This window comes from Engystomops pustulosus, chromosome 8 (genome assembly GCF_040894005.1).
Source record: "Engystomops pustulosus chromosome 8, aEngPut4.maternal, whole genome shotgun sequence".
Lineage (NCBI taxonomy): Eukaryota > Metazoa > Chordata > Amphibia > Anura > Leptodactylidae > Engystomops > Engystomops pustulosus.
In genome coordinates this window covers 127300348-127322862 of record NC_092418.1, presented here as the reverse complement: position 1 = coordinate 127322862, position 22515 = coordinate 127300348, and the positions used below count along the sequence as shown (strand labels likewise).

At 50.2% G+C, this 22515-nt stretch overlaps 1 protein-coding gene across 1 annotated transcript in view; it reads left to right on the top strand.

The window, feature by feature from the left end:
* The window catches only part of LOC140076015 (protein mono-ADP-ribosyltransferase PARP15-like), a 69873-nt gene that overhangs the window by 29470 nt on the left and 17888 nt on the right, over window positions 1-22515 (top strand). Inside the window, exons 8-9 of the mRNA XM_072122545.1 lie at window positions 17157-17333; window positions 18686-18858. Coding sequence (XP_071978646.1) covers window positions 17157-17333; window positions 18686-18858 — 350 coding nt within the window. The remainder of the gene's footprint in view (window positions 1-17156; window positions 17334-18685; window positions 18859-22515) is intronic.

Here is a 22515-nt window from a genome sequence, read left to right as displayed (position 1 = left end):
GCACTGTAGTCACACCCCAGGGAGATGACAACATGTGAGGCTAAGGGTGAGCTCACACATTGGGGCAAATTTACTTACCCGGCCCATTCGCGATCCAGCGGCGCGTTCTCTGCTCTGGATTCGGGTCCGGCCGGGATTCATGAAGGCAGTTCCTCCGCCGTCCACCAGGTGGCGCTGCTGCGCTGAAAATCATCTCCACGCGCCGGAATGCACCACCTCGGACCAGGTGAAGGTAAGCGGTCCCCAAGCGACACTTTTTCGGTTTTTAAATGCGGCGGTTTTTCCGAATACGTCGGGTTTTCGTTCGGCCACGCCCCCCGATTTCCGTCGCGCGCATGCCGGCGCCGATGCGCCACAATCCGATCGCGTGCGACACAATCCCGGGGCAATTCAGGTACAATCGGCGCAAATCGGAAATATTCGGGTAACACGTCGGGAAAACGCGATTCGGGCCCTTAGTAAATGACCCCCATTGTGTTATGATTGCGTTTTAATTGCGTTTTGAAACACATTACAACAGCTGAGGAGAGGTGATTTGCCTAATTACATTAATGTCAACATTTGCGTTTACAAAACACATGGTAAACGCGATGTTAATGCATGCGTTAATGTTGCGGTTTACATTGCAAATGTTGTAATGCATTTCAAAACGCAACCAAAATGCCACGTGTGACCTCACTCTTAGAAGTAACCAATAAATTAAAAAAAAAATGTAAATGCAAAAATTTACGAATTTTCAAAAAAAGGGTTACTGTGCAAAATTTTAAGCAAGATACCATGTGAAATCATTCCAATATACATGTTAAAACAGGGTCCATGAAAAAAATCCTTCCTTTGCACCTGCCCTGGACCAGGTGCAGATTTGCACCTAAACAGTCGCAAAAATAAGCAAAAAAAGTGATACATAAGTGAAAAGTCACACGGAACATCTGGAAAATATAGATACATAAGGCACAAGGTGCAGACCAAGGTGTACTTAAAAAACGACAGCAAAAGTCGCAGTGAAAAGTTGCAAAAACGACAAAAGACGACAAAAAATTGAGACAATTTAACTAGCAGAAATAAAGATACAAGTCCCCCAGTGTAAGTCTATGGGAGAATGCTTTGTTATTGCTTGTGCTGAAATGTATCCACTTCTCCTCAGTGGAAGGTATATAAACAGAACAGTTCCAGTCCCTCATGGCCTGCAGTTTGGGAACAGTACTTAGAGTAGAGAAGAGTGCTTGACTGCCTAAACAACCAGAAGAAGAACCTCAGATGGGGATATTCTGCCATAGACCCTAGGCTCCCAGCTAGAGATGGGCGAATTTCTTGAAATTCGTTTTGTCCCGATTCGCTGAATTTTTCGAAAAATTAGATTCGACCCGAATGAAATCATAACGAATCACGTTAAAAACAGGTATTTCCTGGCTGCAGAGAGCCTGTGGGGTGTTGTAGAACATTGTACCATGCTTAAATATGCATAGGGAGCGTGGTTTGGTCTTCAAACAATGCTGTGTTTTAGTATGACATGCACATGACAGCCGCCGCTCTTAGAATCGCTTCACTCTTCACTTCCATGTGCACTTACATAGGCCAACTTCCCCAAATAAACGAAGCGGGAACGCAGCCTGACAAGGTAACGTCTGTGCCAGCTCGAAAGGACCGAGCTGAGGGTCAGGATCCCACTATAACATCACAGAGTGCACTCTTTTTAATGAGATGATTCCATAGATTACGACAGAACCTGTTCTGTTAAACACGTAGAAACATGTAGATACATGTAGAAACTCCTCAAAAGAGTGGAGAGGGGGGCAGCAGTAATTTTGCATTGACGTCACTGATCATTTTGCCCTTCTTTTCACGCGTCAGTGTCCTCTTTCAATCGGTCAATAATCCATCAGTATTGCTAAAGCCAAAAACAAACAGGAGTTGATCCAGAACAGACATGGGATACTTGCATGTCCTCTGTGTTATGTACCCACTACTGCTTTTGGCTATCAATCCTGCAGCTTTTCATCCTTCTGACAGATGAAATGAAGGGGAAAACTAAACATAGTGGCAAAATCATAGAGCGGTGGAGGGTGAAAACAGCATTATGGAAATCACAGGGTGTTCCAGGGAGACAGCGGTCAGTTGGCAGCAGCATGAGTAGGCTGCAGAGTGGCACAGTGACAGAGTGTGGAGGTGGCGGCAGCATCATGTGGTCAGAGAGTGGCACAATGACAAATTATGGAGGTGGCGGAAACATGGTGGGCCACAATGTGGCACAATGATAAGAGTGTGGAGGTGGTGGCAGAAGAAGCAGCAGCAGGAGCCCACAGGTGGCAGCAACATGGAAAGCCACAGAGTGGCAGAATGATAAGAGTGCGGAGGTGGCGGCAGCAGCAGGAGCCCACAGGTGTCAGCAACATGGTGGCAGCAACAGGGAAAGCCACAGAGTGGCACAATGATGTAGTGTGGAGGTGGCATCAGCAGCAGGATCCCACAGGTGGCAGCAACAGGGAAAGCCACAGAGTGGCACAGTTATATAGTGTGGAGGTGGCAGCAGCAACAGGAGGCCACAAAGTGGCACAATGATAAGAGTGTGGAGGTGGCGGCAGCAGAAGCAGCAGCAGCAACAGGAGGCCACAAAGTGGCACAATGATAAGAGTGTGGAGGTGGCGGCAGCATCATGAGGTGAGAGAGTGGCACAATGACAAATTATGGAGGTGGCGGAAACATGGTAGGCCACAATGTGGCACAATGATAAGAGTGTGGAGGTGGCGGCAGCAGAAGCAGCAGCAGGAGCCCACAGGTGGCAGCAACATGGTGGCAGCAACATGGAAAGCCACAGAGTGGCACAATGATAAGAGTGTGGAGGTGGCGACAGCAGCAGGAGCCCACAGGTGTCAGCAACATGGTGGCAGCAACAGGGAAAGCCACAGAGTGGCACAATGATATAGTGTGGAGGTGGCATCAGCAGCAGGATCCCACAGGTGGCAGCAACATGGTGGCAGCAACAGGGAAAGCCACAGAGTGGCACAGTTATATAGTGTGGAGGTGGCAGCAGCAACAGGAGGCCACAAAGTGGCACAATGATAAGAGTGTGGAGGTGGCGGCAGCAGAAGCAGCAGCAGCAACAGGAGGCCACAAAGTGGCACAATGATAAGAGTGTGGAGGTAGCGGCAGCATCATGAGGTCAGAGAGTGGCACAATGACAAATTATGGAGGTGGTGGAAACATGGTAGGCCACAATGTGGCACAATGATAAGAGTGTGGAGGTGGCGGCAGCAGAAGCAGCAGCAGGAGCCCACAGGTGGCAGCAACATGGTGGCAGCAACATGGAAAGCCACAGAGTGGCACAATGATAAGAGTGTGGAGGTGGCGGCAGCAGCAGGAGCCCACAGGTGTCAGCAACATGGTGGCAGCAACAGGGAAAGCCACAGAGTGGCACAATGATATAGTGTGGAGGTGGCATCAGCAGCAGGATCCCACAGGTGGCAGCAACATGGTGGCAGCAACAGGGAAAGCCACAGAGTGGCACAGTTATATAGTGTGGAGGTGGCAGCAGCAACAGGAGGCCACAAAGTGGCACAATGATAAGAGTGTGGAGGTGGCGGCAGCAGAAGCAGCAGCAGCAACAGGAGGCCACAAAGTGGCACAATGATAAGAGTGTGGAGGTGGCGGCAGCATCATGAGGTGAGAGAGTGGCACAATGACAAATTATGGAGGTGGCGGAAACATGGTAGGCCACAATGTGGCACAATGATAAGAGTGTGGAGGTGGCGGCAGCAGAAGCAGCAGCAGGAGCCCACAGGTGGTAGCAACATGGTGGCAGCAACATGGAAAGCCACAGAGTGGCACAATGATAAGAGTGTGGAGGTGGCGGCAGCAGCAGAAGCCCACAGGTGTCAGCAACATGGTGTCAGCAACAGGGAAAGCCACAGAGTGGCACAATGATATAGTGTGGAGGTGGCATCAGCAGCAGCATCCCACAGGTAGCAGCAACATGGTGCCAGCAACAGGGAAAGCCACAGAGTGGCACAGATATATAGTGTGGAGGTGGCAGCAGCAGCAGCAACAGGAGGCCACAAAGTGGCACAATAATAAGAGTGTGGAGGTGGCGGCAGCAGAAGCAGCAACAGGAGGCCACAAAGTGGCACAATGATAAGAGTGTGGAGGTGGCGGCAGCAGAAGCAGCAGTAGGAGGTCACAAAGTGGCACAATGATAAGAGTGTGGAGATGGCGGCAGCAGAAGCAGCAGCAGGAGCCCACAGGTGGCAGCAACATGGAAAGCCACAGAGTGGCAGAATGATAAGAGTGCGGAGGTGGCGGCAGCGGCAGGAGCCCACAGGGGGCAGCAACATGGTGGCAGCAACAGGGAAAGCCACAGAGTGGCACAATGATATAGTGTGGAGGTGGCGTCAGCAGCAGGCTCCCACAGGGGGCAGCAACATAGTGGCAGCAACAGGGAAAGCCATAGAGTGGCACAGTTATATAGTGCGGAGGTGGCAGCAGCAGCAGCAGCAACAGGAGGCCACAAAGTGGCACAATGATAAGAGTGTGGAGGTGACGGCAGCAGAAGCAGCAGCAGCAACGGGAGGCTACAAAGTGGCACAATGATTAGAGTGTGAAGGTGGCGGCAGCAGCAGCAACAGGAGGCCACAAAGTGGCACAATGACAAGAGTGTGGAGGTGGCGGCAGAAGAAGCAGCAGCAGGAGTCCACAGGTGTCAGCAGCATGGTGGCAGCAACAGGGAAAGCCACGGAGTGGCAGAATGATATAGTGTGGAGGTGGCATCAGTAGCAGCAGGAGCCCGCAGAGTGGCACAATGATATTGTGTGTTGGTAGAATCAGTAAAAGCAGCAGGAGCCTGCAGGGTGGCACAATGATATAGTGTGTTGGTGGCATCAGTAGCAGCAAGAGCCTGCAGAGTGGCACCATGATATAGTGTGAAGTTGGCATCAGAAGCCTCAGCAGCTGGAGCCCGCAGGGTGGCACAATGATATAGTGTGAAGGTCGCATCAGAAGCAGCAGGAGCCCGCAGGGTGGCACAATGATATAGCGTGTTGGTGGCATCAGAAGCAGCAGCAGGAGCCCGCAGAGTGGCACAATGATATAGTGTGTAGGTGGCATCAGTAGCAGCAGGAGCCCACAGAGTGGCACAATGATATCGTGTGTTGGTGGGATCAGTAGCAGCAGGAGCTTGCAGGGTGGCACAATGATGTAGTGTGAAGATGGCATCAGAAGCAGCAGCAGCAGGAGCCCGCAGAGTGGCACAATGATATAGTGTGCTGGTGGGATCAGTAGCAGCAGGAGCCTGCAGGGAGGCACAATGATATAGTGTGAAGGTGGCATCAGAAGCAGCAGGAGCCCGCAGGGTGGCACAATGATATAGTGTGTTGGTGGCATCTGTAGAAGCAGCAGCAGGAGCCCGCAGGGTGGCACAATGACATAGTGTGTTGGTGGCATCAGTAGCAGCAGGAGCCAGCAGAGTGGCACCATAATATAGTGTGAAGGTGGCATCAGAAGCAGCAGCAGCAGGAGCCCACAGGGTGGCACAATGATATAGTGTGAAGGTGGCATCAGAAGCAGCATCAGCAGGAGCCCGCAGAGTGGCACAATGATATAGTGTGAAGGTGGCATCAGAAGCAGCAGGAGCCCACAGAGTGGCACAATGATATAGTGTGGAGGTGGCATCAGGAGCAGCAGGAGCCCGCAGGGTGGCACAATGATATAGTGTGTTGGTGGCATCAGAAGCAGCAGGAGCCCACAGGGTGGCACAATGATATAGTGTGAAGGTGGCATCAGAAGCAGCAGGAGCCCGCAGAGTGGCACAATGATATAGTGTGATGGTGGCATCAGAAGCAGCAGGAGCTCGCAGAGTGGCACAATTATGTTGTGTGTTGGTGGGATTAGTAGCAGCAGCAGCAGCAGGAGCCCGCAGGGTGGCACAATGATATAGAGTGTTGGTGGCATCAGAAGCAGCAGCAGGAGCCAGCAGAGTGGCACAATGATATAGTGTGAAGGTGGCATCAGAAGCAGCAGGGGCCCGCAGAGTGACACAATGATATAGTGTGAAGGTCGCATCAGAAGCAGCAGGAGCCCGAAGGGTGGCACAATGATATAATGTGTAGGTGGCATCAGTAGCATCAGGAGCCCGCAGAGTGGCACATTGATATCATGTGTTGGTGGGATTAGTAGCAGCAGCAGCAGGAGCCTGCACGGTGGCACAATGATATAGTGTGGAGGTGGCGGACAATTCCAGTCCCTGTTAAAGATGGTAGGAGGCAGATGGAGCAACTGGCAGCAGATGTGTGGCATCAGGTGGGTGGCAGCATCAGAATAGTGGCTGAGGTAGGTAGAACCCCGACTCATTTCTCAACGTTTGGAGGAGGCGTCATGGCTGATCTAATCTGATGCATTAGGGTTAGTGTACCAGAGATACCAAATAAAAATCCTTCACCTAACATTCTGTGTATGTGAGACCGTGTGCGCCGACCGTCATAAGTACCACTTCCGCTACACCAAATCTGATCCATTAGGCATTGGTGAGTTGAAATTCTGGCTGATCCAAGCCTGATTCATCTTGACAAAGGTCAGTCTCTCCACATTACGGATGGACAAGCGGGCCTGAGAAAACGGCAGGTGTCACGCATGAGCTGCCAGTGGATGACAGCAAAGTTACACAGGGGAGTACTACGGTCCGCTTGCATCATCAAGAAAATCATTAATGGCTGTTCTCTGCTCATACAGGCGGTCTAACATATGGAGGCTGGAATTCCAATGGGTGGAAACATCGCATATCTGACTATGTTGGGGTAGGCCGTTCTGATGCTGCAACTCGAGGAGGGTGTGTTTGGCTTTGTAAGAATGGCTGAAGTGCGTGCACAGTGTCCTGCCCATTTTTAGAATGTCTTGCAGATGGGTGTAATACTTCAGGAACTTGTTGACTACCAGATTGAACACATGCGCCATGCAGGGCCATCCCTCCTCGGTGCAGCACGGACACCATGTTCCTCCCATTGTCTGTCACCATGGTTCCAATTTTTAGTTGTCGCGGAGAAAGCCACACATTGATTTCTTCCTGCATGACGCGGAGCAGTTCCTCCCCTTTGTGACTTTGTTCGCCCAGGCAAACCAGGTGTAGAACTGCCTGACACCGCTGTGCCCTGCACATGTGGTATGATGGAGCAGCACTTGTGGAGGCTGAGGTGGTGGTGGAGAAGGAGGAGGAGGAGGCGGACACTGGAGTAGGAGCAGCAGTTTGACAATGTGGAGGAGAAAGCGCCGTCTCTTGTGGAAGTTGTTGGTGTGGCTGGGCGGGAAGCACATTCACCCAGTGGGCCGTAAAGGACATGTACTGGCCCTGACCATAATTACAGCTCCACACGTCCGCGCTGCCGTGCACCTTGGAAGAAAATGATAAGCTGTTGCTGCGCCTGCAGGATGGACCGCAGCTGTTTGGACCGCCCGTTTCTCCCAGGCCATTGGATCGTGACGCTGCATGTGTTGGCGCAGGGCCGTGGTGCCAAGGTTAGCTCCCTGGCCACGCTTCACTTTCTGCCCGTAGATACGACATATACCCATGCTCGGCTCCTCTGGTGTCTTTACAAAAAACTGCCACACCGCCGAGGTGGTAATTTTACCACCAACACTCTGCACTGAGCAACTACTACCGCCGCTGCCTCGCTGAGCCCCTGTACCACTGCTTACTTGGACCTGCGAATAGGGATTTGTACCCCGCGGACGTTTGGCTCCCGTCCTCGCACTGCTGACACCCTGCTGACTCACGGCCACAGTAGTGACTTGCTGCCTGCTCCGCAAGCTGACACTCTCTTTGCCCGACGATGATGAATCCCCTGCTACACCCCGCTCCCAAATGCGATCGGCTACATCATCGTCAATTTGCATTTCCCGGTCATTGCTACTCTCCTCAACGGTGTCAGTATGCACAGCCTGCCTACTGCAGGAAGCAGCGGAAGTCTGCCCCCACTCTTCACTGCCAAGCAGCTGCTGACTGTCTTCAAACACTTCGTCCTCGCTGAATAGTGGCGCTGAGCCCAGACCACCTACAAGCTCTCTGCCTGCGGGACAGGAACCCACAGACTCTTGGCTGCAGATGTCATATTTGAGGAATTGGATGACCTAGTCAACCATTCAACAACCTTTGGGTTGTTGATCAACACACTGCCGCAAGATGACAACGGCAGTTCTGGCCTCACAGAGTGACCCCTGCTGCGACGTCCCCTTACTGTGCTGCCACCTCTACCTGCTCCACCTGCCACCTTTCTGTCTGACATAGTGGTTTATAAACTATGTGGATTTCACACGTAAATCTGGCTGTGTATAGCCACAAAAAGGTATGGCAATTTGCGTTATACAGATACCCCACAACTGACATCCCACCACTGCAGATGCATGAATATCAAACAGATTTCTTCCTATTCGATTTTGTCACTAAATAGAACTGCTATTTGGGGTATACAAATCCCCCTTAAAGAACATCCAGGGATTGCAGCAAGAATCACATAGTACAGTGGCAGCAGCTGGATGCTACATGAAGTGTGAAGTGCTGAGATTGAAAATGGCTGGGTTTTATAGGGCTGTGTGACACCACATAAGCCCGCCGGTCTCTGATTGGCTTACAGGTCTGCAGATGTCATCGTGGGTGTTCCTTTCTCCTTCCCAGAGTTCTCTGCCCATGTAACACATTGTTCTCGCACCCATTTAGCTGAAAAAAGAGGGGGGAAAAACAACTTAGTTCCCGCGAATCAGCATAAACTTCGACTTCGTGACGAAATCGAATTTGTCCTGAAATTCTAACTGAAGTTAGAATCTTTAGAATCGATTTGCCCATTTCTACTCCCAGCCTTTGGGACAGCTCAGAAACCCTCTGAGAAACAGAGGGACAGCTAGCCCATCAGAACACTTTTTTGGTCAGTTCACTGCAGACCCTGACTCTCTTGACGACTATCCCTTCTGGAGAGCAGCAACACATGGTGATACCTTCGATTGTGTCAGGACCAGCATAGTGTTGGGGTCACCCCTAACTGGACACTGCAGACATAACTAATCTATTCTCCTTCCAACTGTCAGGAACAGCCGCCACCCTGCCCCGATCACCGTGTCTACAGACATAGTGACCGGTAATTGGTAGGAACGAGAAGCCCTTACGGCCTGCAAATACAGTAAAGAAAGGTCAGTGGGACCCCTCGTTTTTGCAATCTGCACTGAAACCCTGCTGATCAGTAAGTTATGCCCTATCCCATGGATAGGGCCTAACTTGTCTTCGTGGGAAAACCCCTTTAAGACATTTCTTTTTTTGTACCAAAGGTTCATTTTTTTATATAAAAACTGAATAAAAGCTTTATGATTTTGGTGTCCTCGTGATCACACTTACCCAAGGAATTAAGGGGATGTATGATTTGGAGCATACAGTGAAAGCCATACATGCGTAGCCCACAAAAAAAATGGCATAAGTATGTTTTTTTTACCCCATTGAGATTTTTTCCCGCTTTCCAGTACATGGCATAGAATATTAAATACCATCACTAGGAAGTACAATTTGTTATGCAGAAAACAAGCCTCATACAGCTCTGTACATGGAAATAACATAGTTATGGATTTTTAAAGACACAGAAGTAAAAATGGAAAATCAAAGATGAAAATGGTCTGGCCTTTAACCCTTTAAGTGTTAATATTCCGTGCAGTGCACTAGGAAGCTGGAGAAAAATTCCAAATGTGGTATAAATGACAAAAAAAGTTGCATTCTTTTTATTACAGGCTCGGTTTCACACACCTCTTACTTTTTTAAACTTTAATGTACGGAGCTGGAGAAGCTGATGTTTTCAGTGATATCAGTTTGTGAAGTGAAGAACTTCATCACTTTTTATTCAAATGTTTGTGCATTAAAATGGTGATGAATCTGCAATTTGGACATCATGACGGGGGGTATGCTGATAATACTGAGGCTGCAGTCACACGTAACACGGAGTATACTGGTAATACTGAGGCTGTGATCACACGTAACCCAGGGTATGCTAGTAATACAGAGGCTGCAGTCACAGGTAACGCGGGGTATACTGGTAATACTGAGGCTGCGGTCACATGTAACGCGGGGTATGCTGGTAATACTGAGGCTGCGGTCACACGTAACGCGGGGTATGCTGGTAATACTGAGGCTGCGGTCAAACATAACGCGGGGTATGCTGGTAATACTGAGGCTGCGGTCAAACATAACGCAGGGTATGCTGGTAATACTGAGGCTGTGGTCACATGTAACACGGGGTATGCTGGTAATACTGAGGCTGCGGTCACATGTAACGCAGGGTATGCTGGTAATACTGAGGCTGCGGTCACACGTAACGCAGGGTATGCTGGTAATACTGAGGCTGCGGTCAAACATAACGCGGGGTATGCTGATAATACTGAGGCTGCGGTCACACGTAATGCGGGGTATGCTGGTAATACTGAGGCTGCGGTCAAACATAACGCAGGGTATGCTGGTAATACTGAGGCTGTGGTCACATGTAACACTGGGTATGCTGGTAATACTGAGGCTGCGGTCACATGTAACGCAGGGTATGCTGGTAATACTGAGGCTGCGGTCACACGTAACGCAGGGTATGCTGGTAATACTGAGGCTGCGGTCAAACATAACGTGGGGTATGCTGATAATACTGAGGCTGCGGTCAAACATAACGCAGGGTATGCTGGTAATACTGAGGCTGAGGTCACACGTAATGCGGGGTATGCTGGTAATACTGAGGCTGCGGTCAAACATAACGCAGGGTATGCTGGTAATACTGAGGCTGAGGTCACACGTAATGCGGGGTATGCTGGTAATACTGAGGCTGCGGTCAAACATAACGCGGGGTATGCTGGTAATACTGAGGCTGTGGTCACACGTAACGCAGGGTATGCTGGTAATACTGAGGGTGAGGTCACACGTAATGCGGGGTATGCTGGTAATACTGAGGCTGCGGTCACATGTAACGCAGGGTAGGCTGGTAATACTGAGGCTGTGGTCAAACATAACGCGGGGTAGGCTGGTAATACTGAGGCTGTGGTCACACGTAACGCAGGGTATGCTGGTAATACTGAGGCTGTGGTCAAACATAACGCGGGGTATGCTGGTAATACTGAGGCTGTGGTCACACGTAACGCGAGGTATGCTGGTAATACTGAGGCTGTGGTCACATGTAACACGGGGAATGCTGGTAATACTGAGGCTGCGGTCAAACATAACGCGGGGTATGCTGGTAATACTGAGGCTGCGGTCAAACATAACGCGGGGTATGCTGGTAATACTGAGGCTGTGGTCACATGTAACACGGGGTATGCTGGTAATACTGAGGCTGCGGTCACATGTAACGAAGGGTATGCTGGTAATACTGAGGCTGCGGTCACACGTAACGTAGGGTAGGCTGGTAATACTGAGGCTGCGGTCACACGTAATGCATTGATTCCTTCAGCCCTTGCATTTGGACAATATAAGACACTGGGTGCCGTTACCGATCGAATGTGTCTGCATAGAAGCGCATCTTGCCCCCGTGCGCTTCGATTCCATTTCTAAACAGTCAGTGCGTTACGTGTGACATCACTCCTTATTCTACATCAATACTTAATACAGTCAATCAAAGTACTACAACTTTCAGCATCTCATTCAACAGCTGGGAGTTGTAGTTCTTGAGTGCACTGTTATTCTATATGTATGTGCACATTGCAGGGATGTAATGAGGTGCACTGTGTGTGTGTAATGTGATGCACTTTTATTTTGTACCTTTTTCTTGTGCTGGAAGCCATCATGGGGTGACCAGCAGCTCCTCATCTATCCTGAGCTCCTGCACATGAGAGCAGCCTGTGCTGTGCCAGGGGGAGGACACTCCAGCAGCAGCTCCTCATCCATCCTGAGCTCCTGCACATGAGGGCAGCCTGTGCTGTGCCAGGGGGAGGACACTCCAGCATGACCAGGAGGAAGGGGGCCCACTGTGACAACTAGGGGGCCCACGTCCTCTGGTCTGTAATTAGTGACGGCTCTCCGTCTGCTCCTCCAGTCAGGCAGCAGCAATGAATCAGGGGCCATGTTCTCCTGCAGTGACGCAGGGGCTGAGGTGCTCAGTGCAGGGAGGAGGAAATGTCTTACTTACTGCCCCAGCGCTGCTGTGAGAAGAGCAGAGAACCTGTCTCCCTCCTGCAGGATGTCATAGTCCCCCCTGCTGCCCCCCTCCTCCAGCCTCAGCTGAATGTGTCTGCTCACAGACACAGGCAGGAGATGGTGACTTATGATAAGGGCCCACCGGGGTTTTGACCGGTATCCCGGCAGGCCAGTCCGAGCCTGCTGCAGGGTATTATAATGAACAAGCAAAGGAATGATTGCTTGTTCATGTCCCATAGTGGGACATTCAAAAAAGTACAAAAAAGTTCTTAAGTAAAAATAAACAAAAAAAAAAAGCCCCAGAAGCCTTGTTACATATAACACTTATATACAAAATGTAAAAAAGCCTTGTTACATATAACACTTATATACAAAATGTAAAAAACTGAAATTCAGTATACAAACCCCACATATAAAGTATCACCGTATCCATAATAAAACATAAAATAAAACAAATTCATTCTTGAACGATGAATGGTGTAAAAAATTGAAAGTAAAAACACAAAAAACTTTTCACATGTCATTTTATCTTGTCACTAGAGATGAGCGAACATACTCGTCCGAGCTTGATGCTGGTTGGAGCATTAGGGTACTCGAAACTGCTCGTTGCTCGGACGAATACTTCGCCCGCTCGAGAAAATGGCAGCTCCCGCCGTTTTGCTTTTTGGCGGCCAGAAACAGAGCCAATCACAAGCCAGGAGACTCTGCACTCCACCCAGCATGACGTGGTACCCTTACACGTCGATAGCAGTGGTTGGCTGGCCAGATCAGGTGACCCTGGGATAGACTAGCCGCTGCCCGCGCTGCTCGGATCATTCTGTGTCTGGATGCCGCTAGGGAGAGAGCTGCTGCTGGTCAGGGAAAGCGTTAGGCTGTTCTATTAGCTTACTGTTAGGCAGGAGTGATTCTCCAAGAACCCAACAGCCCTTCTTAGGGCTACAATAACGTTCTACTTTTTTTTTTTTTTTTTGCTTGTGGCTGGGCTTGCTGGCACTAGTAGTGCAGCTAGTACCATATTGTGAGGAATTTGTAGTGAGACTTGCGACCGCTGTGTTTAGCGCTTAGTGACGCACATATCCATCGCAAAGACCGAAGTGGGAAAATTTATTAGGGTTTGATTGAAATTAGGCACAGTCTGCCATTTACTTTTTATTTTACGTTTATTTTTTCATAACTCAGCGTCATCTCATCTGGCATAGCAGTGTGCTTTCATAGTTGGCTAGAAAATAGCCATAGCAATAGGATAGCATCGTTTGGTTTTAAAAACTAAAAAACACACCAAAAAAAAAACACAAAAAAAAAGTAAAAAAAAAATTAAAGTTATAACTTTCATTTTCAAAATGTTTAACCCGAGGGCTAGGGGTAGAGGACGAGGGCGGGGACGTGGGCGTCCATCTACTGCAGGGGTCATAGGCCGTGGTCCTGGGCGGGGTGAGACACCACCTGCTGATGAGGGAGCAGGGGAACGCCGCAGAGCTACACTTCCTAGGTTCATGTCTGAAGTTACTGGGACTCGTGGTAGAGCACTGTTGAGGCCAGAACAGTGCGAACAGGTGATGTCGTGGATTGCCGACAATGCTTCGAGCAATTTGTCCACCAGTCAGTCTTCCACGCAGTCCACCCATGTCACCGAAATTGGCACTCCTCCAGCTCCTGCACCTCAGCCTCCTCCCCCCCAGTCTGCCCCCTGGTGGCATTTGAACCGGCATACTCTGAGGAACTGTTTTCTGGACCCTTCCCACAGTCACAAACCACTTGTCCGGTTGCTGCTGAGCAATTTTCCGATGCCCAGGTTTTCCACCAGTCGCAGTCTGTGGGTGATGATGACCTTCTTGACGTAGTGGAAGAAGTGTGTAAAGAGGTGTCCGACGATGAGGAGACACGGTTGTCAGACAGTGGTGAAGTTGTTGTCAGGGCAGGAAGTCCGAGGGGGGAGCAGACTGAGGGATCGGAGGATGATGTGGTGACAGACCCAAGCTGGGTTGAGAGGCCGGGTGAACACAGTGCTTCTGAGACGGAGGAGAGTCCTGTAGCAGAACAGGTTGGAAGAGGCAGTGGTGGGGCCAGACGGAGAGGCAGGGCCAGAGCAGGTGCATCAGCGCCAAATGTGTCACGTAGTGAAGCTCCCGTGGCGAGGGCTCCCGCGGCGAGGGCTAGATTTTCAGAAGTCTGGAGGTTCTTTAAGGAAACACTGGATGACCGACGGACTGTGGTGTGCAACCTTTGCCAAACCAGGATCAGCAGGGGTTCCACCACTACTAGCTTAACTACCACCAGTATGCGCAGGCATATGAATGCTAAACACCCGAATCAGTGGCACCAAGCCCGTTCACCTCCGGCCGTGCACACCACTGCTCCTTCCCCTGTGTCAGCTGATAGTCAGCCCCCTGCCCAGGACCCTGGCCCAAAAACCCCATCGTCGCCTCCACGATCCTCCACAGCATCCACCAGCGTTCAGCTCTCCATACCCCAGACGCTGGAGCGGAAAAGAAAATATAGTGCAACCCACCCGCACGCCCAAGCCCTTAATGTCCACATCTCCAGATTGCTTAGCCTGGAGATGCTGCCCTATAGGCTAGTAGAGACCGAGGCCTTTCGCAACCTCATGGCGGCGGCCGCCCCTCGGTATTGGTCCCCAGCCGCCACTACTTTTCCCGATGTGCCGTCCGAGCCCTGCACCAGCACGTGTCAGACAACATCATCCGTGCCCTGACCAACGCCGTTTCTGACAAGGTCCACCTGACCACGGACACGTGGACGAGTGCTGCCGGGCAGGGCCACTATATATCGCTGACGGCACATTGGGTTAACTTGGTGGAGGCTGGGACCGAGTCTGACCCTGGGGCTGGTCATATACTGCCGACGCCGAGGATTGCGGGGCCTACCTCTGTCCAGGTCTCAAAGGCCTACTATGCCTCCTCCTCCTCCCACCCCTCCTCCACCTCCTCCTCCGAACTACCATCCGTGGGCATGGCGCCACCAGTCGCTAGCTCTAGGCACAGCAGCAGAGCCGTCGCTAAGCGACAGCAGGCGGTGCTCAAACTGCTGAGCCTAGGCGATAAAAGGCACACCGCCCAAGAACTATTACAGGGCATCACGGCGCAGACTGATCTGTGGCTGGCACCGCTGAACCTGAAGCCAGGCATGGTTGTGTGTGACAACGGCCGTAACCTGGTGGCGGCTCTGCAACTCGGCAGACTGACACATGTGCCATGCCTGGCCCATGTGTTAAATCTGATAGTTCAGTGTTTCCTCAAGACATACCCCAATCTGTCTGATTTGCTCACGAAGGTGCACCGCATCTGTGCGCATTTCAGGAAGTCCAGCACAGATGCTGCCACTCTCAGGGCAGCGCAGCGCCGCCTCCAACTGCCCGCTCACCGACTGTTGTGCGACGTGCCCACGAGGTGGAATTCAACATTAACCATGTTATCCAGAGTTTACCAGCAGCGCAGAGCGATTGTAGACTGCCAGATGTCAACTTCCACCAGAACTGGTAGTCAGGTCAGTCAGCTTCCTCAAGTCTACAATGAGGAGTGGACGTGGATGTCTGATATCTGTCAGGTGCTGAGTAACTTTGAGGAGTCAACACAGATGGTCAGTGGCGATGCCGCCATCATCAGCCTCACCATCCCGCTGCTTGGCCTGTTGAAAAACTCTCTGGTCAGCATGAAGTCGGAAGCTTTGCGCTCGTCACAAGAGACGGGGGAAGAAGATTCCCTTGTTGATAGCCAAAGCACCCTCAGGTCTGTTTCTCAGCACATATCGGAGGAGGTGGAGGAGGATGAGGAGGAAGAGGAGGAGAATGTTGGCGAGACACAAGAGGGGACCATTGTTGAGTCCTTCACTGTTCAGCGTGTATGGGCAGAAGAAGAGGAGTTGGAGGAGTTGGAGGAGGAGGAAATGGGCAGTCAGGCCAGTGAGGGGAGTGAATTCTTGCGCGTTGGGACTCTGGCGCATATGGCAGATTTCATGCTAGGCTGCCTATCCCGTGACCCTTGCGTTCAAAGAATTTATTCCAGCACCGATTACTGGGTATTCACTCTCCTGGACCCACGGTACAAGCAAAATCTTTCCACTCTCACATGTGGAGAAATTCGGTAAGAAATTTTAAGATTAGTTTTCTCTTTTTATCTTTTGTGAATGTGGAAATTTTAGGGCTAAATAAATGTATAACTATATCTGTAAATTGGACCATTATAAACTTTACTTCCATTTTGTTCCTCTAAGCACATTGTCAGCACACAGCATCTCACACCACAGAGGGATCATGGAGTGTCTGCTCAAAGAGTCCCCGCTTACACTCTGGGATCTTACAACGACCATCACTGAGTGATAGGAGCTCAGCAATAAAACTGAGTAACATTGCAAAGTAAAGGGTTAAAAATTATCTTTATTCTGTAAACATCGCTAGGGGATTATAATTTGAGAATATTCTTTCATAGGAAAACCCCTTTAAGTTTGTGGCTGCAACATTTAACAATGAGGAAAAATACAGGAGTATGACAACTTTTGCAACTGACAGTATTCTTATTCAACCCCTTCGCTCACCAGGAAGTACTATAACGTCGTGGTGCTCCAGGTGGTGTATGGAGAGAGCTCACGGGTTGAGCTCTCTCCATACACAGCAGGTGTCGGCTGTATAATACAGCTGACACTCGCCTGTTACTGCCGCGGTCAGTGCTGGCACAGGTTGCGGCAGTTAACCTGTAAATTGCTGCAGTCAGACCCGACCGCGGCACCTAACTTACCATTTCATGGGCGCCTCCATCTTGACGATTGATTGCCATTGCAGCCCTCTGTCTCATTGAGCCATGTATCATAATCTCTTATAGCCAGCAGACGGCGTGCTATAAGAGATCAGCAGGAAAGTGCTACATACTACAATACACTAGTATTGCAGTATATAATATTAATAACAGAAACAAAAAAAACGAAAAAGGGCTGAGTCCTATAAGGGTTAAGGGATTAACCATAATAGAAAAATATAATATTTATAGTGTTCCTCATATCTGCACCTGTGTATGTATCTTAGGGAGAATAAGTAAAGAAGAAGTGGTGATTACTTCTGGAGGAAATCTTGAGAGTAACCATATCATGCACATTATTGGACCCAAAACTGTACCTGCTTATGGGCCTTGTATCGACAGAATCTTACAAGAATGTCATAAGAACGGGTTTACAAGTTTAGCTCTGCCGGCTATTGGGACAGGTATGTACATAGTAATGTAAGAATATAAAGCATTTCCCATCATTTAACAATTCTGGAACCATGTAAATTACATGCATTATAATTTTAGTATGAGCAAAGTATAAGTACATCATACACTCACCGGCCACTTTATTAGGTACACCATGCTAGTAACGGGTTGGACCCCCTTTTGCCTTCAGAACTGCCTCAATTCTTCGTGGCATAGATACAACAAGGTGCTGGAAGCTCCTCAGAGATTTTGCTCCATATTGACATGATGGCATCACACAGTTGCTGCAGATTTGTCGGCTGTACATCCATGATGCGAATCTCCCGTTCCACCACATCCCAAAGATGCTCTATTGTATTGAGATCTGGTGACTGTGGAGGCCATTTGAGTCCAGTGACCTCATTGTCATGTTCAAGAAACCAGTCTGAGATGATTCCAGCTTTATGACATGGCGCATTATCCTGCTGAAAGTAGCCATCAGATGTTACAGGATACATTGTGCTCATAAAGGGATGGACATGGTCAGCAACAATACTCAGGTAGGCTGTGGCGTTGTAGCAAGGGGCCCAAAGAGTGCCAAGAAAATATTCCCCACACCATGACACCACCACCACCAGCCTGAACCGTTGAAACAAGGCAGGATGGATCCATGCTTTCATTTAGTTGACGCCAAATTCTGACCCTACCATCGGAATGTCGCAGCAGAAATCGAGACTCATCAGACCAGGCAATGTTTTTCCAATCTTCTACTGTCCAATTTCGATGAGCTTGTGCAAATTGTAGCCTCAGTTTCCTGTTCTTAGCTGAAAGGAGTGGCACCCGGTGTGGTCTTCTGTTGCTGTAGCCCATCTGCCTCAAAGTTCGATGTACTGTGCGTTCAGAGATGCTCTTCTGCCTACCTTGGTTGTAACGGGTGGCAATTTGAGTCACTGTTGCCTTTCTATCAGCTCGAACCAGTCTGCCCATTCTCCTCTGACCTCTGGCATCAACAAGGCATTTCCGCCCACAGAACTGCCGCTCACTGGATGTTTTTTCTTTTTCGGACCATTCTCTGTAAACCCTAGAGATGGTTGTGTGTGAAAATCCCAGTAGATCAGCAGTTTCTGAAATACTCAGACCAGCCCTTCTGGCACCAACAACCATGCCACGTTCAAAGGCCACAAATCACCTTTCTTCTTCATACTGATGCTCGGTTTGAACTGCAGGAGATTGTCTTGACCATGTCTACATGCCTAAATGCACTGAGTTGCCGCCATGTGATTGGCTGATTAGAAATTAAGTGTTAACGAGCAGTTGGACAGGTGTACCTAATAAAGTGGCCGGTGAGTGTATATTACTAACATAATGTCATATATGTCTGCAGGTGCGATCCGTATAGATGTAGAAGCTTCCATCAAGGCCATCCTCAGCAGTATCCTCAACTACTTATCCGATACCTTAATTCCTTCCCTTGAAACAATCCTAATAATTGTCATCCAAGACCCTATTTACAAGAAGTATCTGGAGGTTTTTCAAGCCAAAAGCACAGAGTTACAGGTAAAACATGCTCGTCCTTCAAAAGAATTATTGGGTGACTTAGGTCCATCTCATCATGGTGTACAGTATAGGGCGGCCATAAAAGGAATGTACAGTATAGGGCGGCCATCAGAGGGATGTCCAGTATAGGGATGAGGGATGTACAGTATAGGGCAGAGGGATGCACAGTATAGGGCGGCCATCAGAGGGATGTACAGAATAGGGCAAAGGGATGTACAGTATAGGGCGGCCATCAGAGGGATATACAGTATAAGGCAGGCATCAGAGGGGTGTACAGTATAGGACAGAGGGATTTACAGTACAGGGCGGCCATCAGAGGGACGTACAGTACAGGGCGGCCATCAGAGGGACATACAGTATAGGGCGGCCATCAGAGGGACGTACAGTATAGGGTGGCCATAAGAGGGACGGACAGTATAGGGCGGCCATCAGAGGGACGTACAGGATAGGGCGGCCATCAGAGGGACGTACAGTATAGGGCGGCCATCAGAGGGACGTACAGTATAGGGTGGCCATCAGAGGGATGTACAGTATAGGGCAGAGGGATGTACAGTGTAGGGCAGGCATCAGAGGGATGTACAGTATAGGGAGGCCATCAGAGGGAGGTACAGCATAAGGTGGCCATCAGAGGGATGTACAGTATAGGGCAGAGGGATGTACAGTATAGGGCAGGCATCAGAGGGATGTACAGTATAGGGCAGAGGGATGCACAGTGTAGGGCGGCCATCAGAGGGATGTACAGTGTAGGGCAGGCATCAGAGGGATGTACAGTATAGGGCAGAGGGATGCACAGTGTAGGGCGGCCATCAGAGGGATGTAAAGTATAGGGCGGCCATCAGAGGGATGTACAGTATAGGGCGGCCATCAGAGGGATGTACAGTGTAGGGTGGCCATCAGAGGGATGCACAGTATAGGGGAGCCATCAGAGGGATGTAAAGTATGGGGCGGCCATCAGAGGGATGTAAAGTATAGGGCGGCCATCAGAGGGATGTACAGTGTAGGGCAGGCATCAGAGGGATGTACAGTATAGGGCAGAGTGATGTACAGTATAGGGCAGGCATCAGAGGGATGTACAGCATAGGGCGGAAATCAGAAGGATGTACAGTATAGGGCGGCCATCAGAGGGATGCACAGCATAAGGTGGCCATCAGAGGGATGTACAGTATAGGGCAGAGGGATGTACAGTATAGGGCGGCCATCAGAGGGATGTACAGTATAGGGAGGCCATCAGAGGGACGTGCAGTATAGGGTGGCCATCAGAGGGATGTACAGTATAGGGCGGCCACCAGAGGGATGTACAGTACAGGGCGGCCATCAGAGGGATGTACAGTATAGGGCGGCCATCAGAGGGATGTACAGTATAGGGAGGCCATCAGAGGGACGTGCAGTATAGGGTGGCCATCAGAGGGATGTACAGTATAGGGCGGCCACCAGAGGGATGTACAGTACAGGGCGGCCATCAGAGGGATGTACAGTATAGGGCGGCCATCAGAGGGATGTACAGTATAGGGAGGCCATCAGATGGATGTACAGTATAAGGCGGCCATCACAGGGATGTACAGTATAGGGCGGCCATTACAGGGACGGACAGTATAAGACGGCCATCAGAAGGATGTACATTATAAGGCGGCCATCAGAGGGATATACAGAATAGGGCGGCCATCAGAAGAATGTACAGTATAGGGCGGCCATCAGGGGGATGTACAGTATAAGGAGACCATCAGAGGGATGTACAGTATAGGGCGGCCATCAGAGGGATGTACAGTACAGAGTAGACATCACAAGGATGTACAGTATAGGGAGGCCATCAGATGGATGTACAGTACAGAGTAGACATCACAGGGATGGACAGTATAGGGAGGCCATCAGAGGAATTTACAATTTAGGGTGTCCCTCAGAGGGATGTACAGTATAGGTAGGCCACCATATGGATGCACAGTATATGGAAGCCATCAGTTGGATGTACAGTATAGGGAGGCCATCAGATGGATGTACAGTATAAGGCAGCCATCAGAGGGATGTACAGTACAGGGAGGCCATCAGAGGGATGTTCAGTATAGGGCGGCCATCACAGGGATGTACAGCGTAGGGAGGCCATCAGAGGGATGTACAGTATAGGGAGGCCATCAGAGGGATGTTCAGTATAGGGCGGCCATCACAGGGATGTACAGCGTAGGGAGGCCATCAGAGGGACGTGCAGTATAGGGCGCCCATCAGAGGGATGTACAGTATAGGGAGGCCATCAGAGGGATGTACAGTATAGGGAGGCCATCAGAGGGACGTGCAGTATAGGGAGGCCATCAGAGGGACGTGCAGTATAGGGTGGCCATCAGAGGGATGTACAGTATAGGGCGGCCATCAGAGGGATGTGCAGTATAGGGAGGCCATCAGAGGGATGTACAGTATAGGGAGGCCATCAGAGGGACGTGCAGTATAGGGTGGCCATCAGAGGGATGTACAGTATAGGGCGGACATCAGAGGGATGTACAGTACAGGGCGGCCATCAGAGGGATGTACAGTACAGGGCGGCCATCAGAGGGATGTACAGTACAGGGCGGCCATCAGAGGGTTGTACAGTACAGGGTGGCCATCAGAGGGATGTACAGTATAGGGCGGCCATCAGAGGGATGTGCAGTATAGGGAGGCCATCAGAGGGATGTACAGTATAGGGAGGCCATCAGAGGGACGTGCAGTATAGGGTGGCCATCAGAGGGATGTACAGTATAGGGCGGCCATCAGAGGGATGTGCAGTATAGGGAGGCCATCAGAGGGATGTACAGTATAGGGAGGCCATCAGAGGGACGTGCAGTATAGGGTGGCCATCAGAGGGATGTACAGTATAGGGCGGACATCAGAGGGATGTACAGTACAGGGCGGCCATCAGAGGGTTGTACAGTAAAGGGCGGCCATCAGAGGGATGTACAGTACAGGGCGGCCATCAGAGGGATGTACAGTACAGGGCGGCCATCAGAGGGTTGTACAGTACAGGGCGGCCATCAGAGGGATGTACAGTATACGGCAGTCATTATAGGGATGTAAAATAAACCCTATTCAGACAAATTGTTTGGACACTTGAGCTACTTTCTAGGTTTTTTCTTCTCCAACTTGCAGCCAGCTGAATGTTTGCTAAAGAGCACAATTGTTTCTATTTATTTCCCTGCATAGTGGTCCGTGATTGGATTAAATATTCGGACACATTTGGCGTTGTGCTATGATTAGAGATGAGCGAGTATACTCGTCCGAGCTTGATGCTCGTTCGAGTATTAAGGTACTCGAAACGGCTCGTTGCTCGGATCGAGCATTTAATTAAAAAAACACAGTGAAGAACAATGAAGAATAGAATAAAAACAGTGAACACAGTGAACACAGGATCATTTAAGTGAAAAACAGTGAAGAACACAGTGAAGAATAGATTACAGATGTTCGGCACATCTGCTTACTTGTCGGAAGATACGCGCGGAACGGCAGCAGGGAGACATCAAGCAGCAGGGAGACATCAAGCAGCACGGGGAGACATCGGGCAGCACGGGGGAGACATCGGGCAGCACGGGGAGACATCGGGCAGCACGGGGGAGACATCGGGCAGCACGGGGGAGACATCGGGCAGCACGGGGGAGACATCGGGCAGCGCGGGGAGACATCGGGCAGCACGGGGAG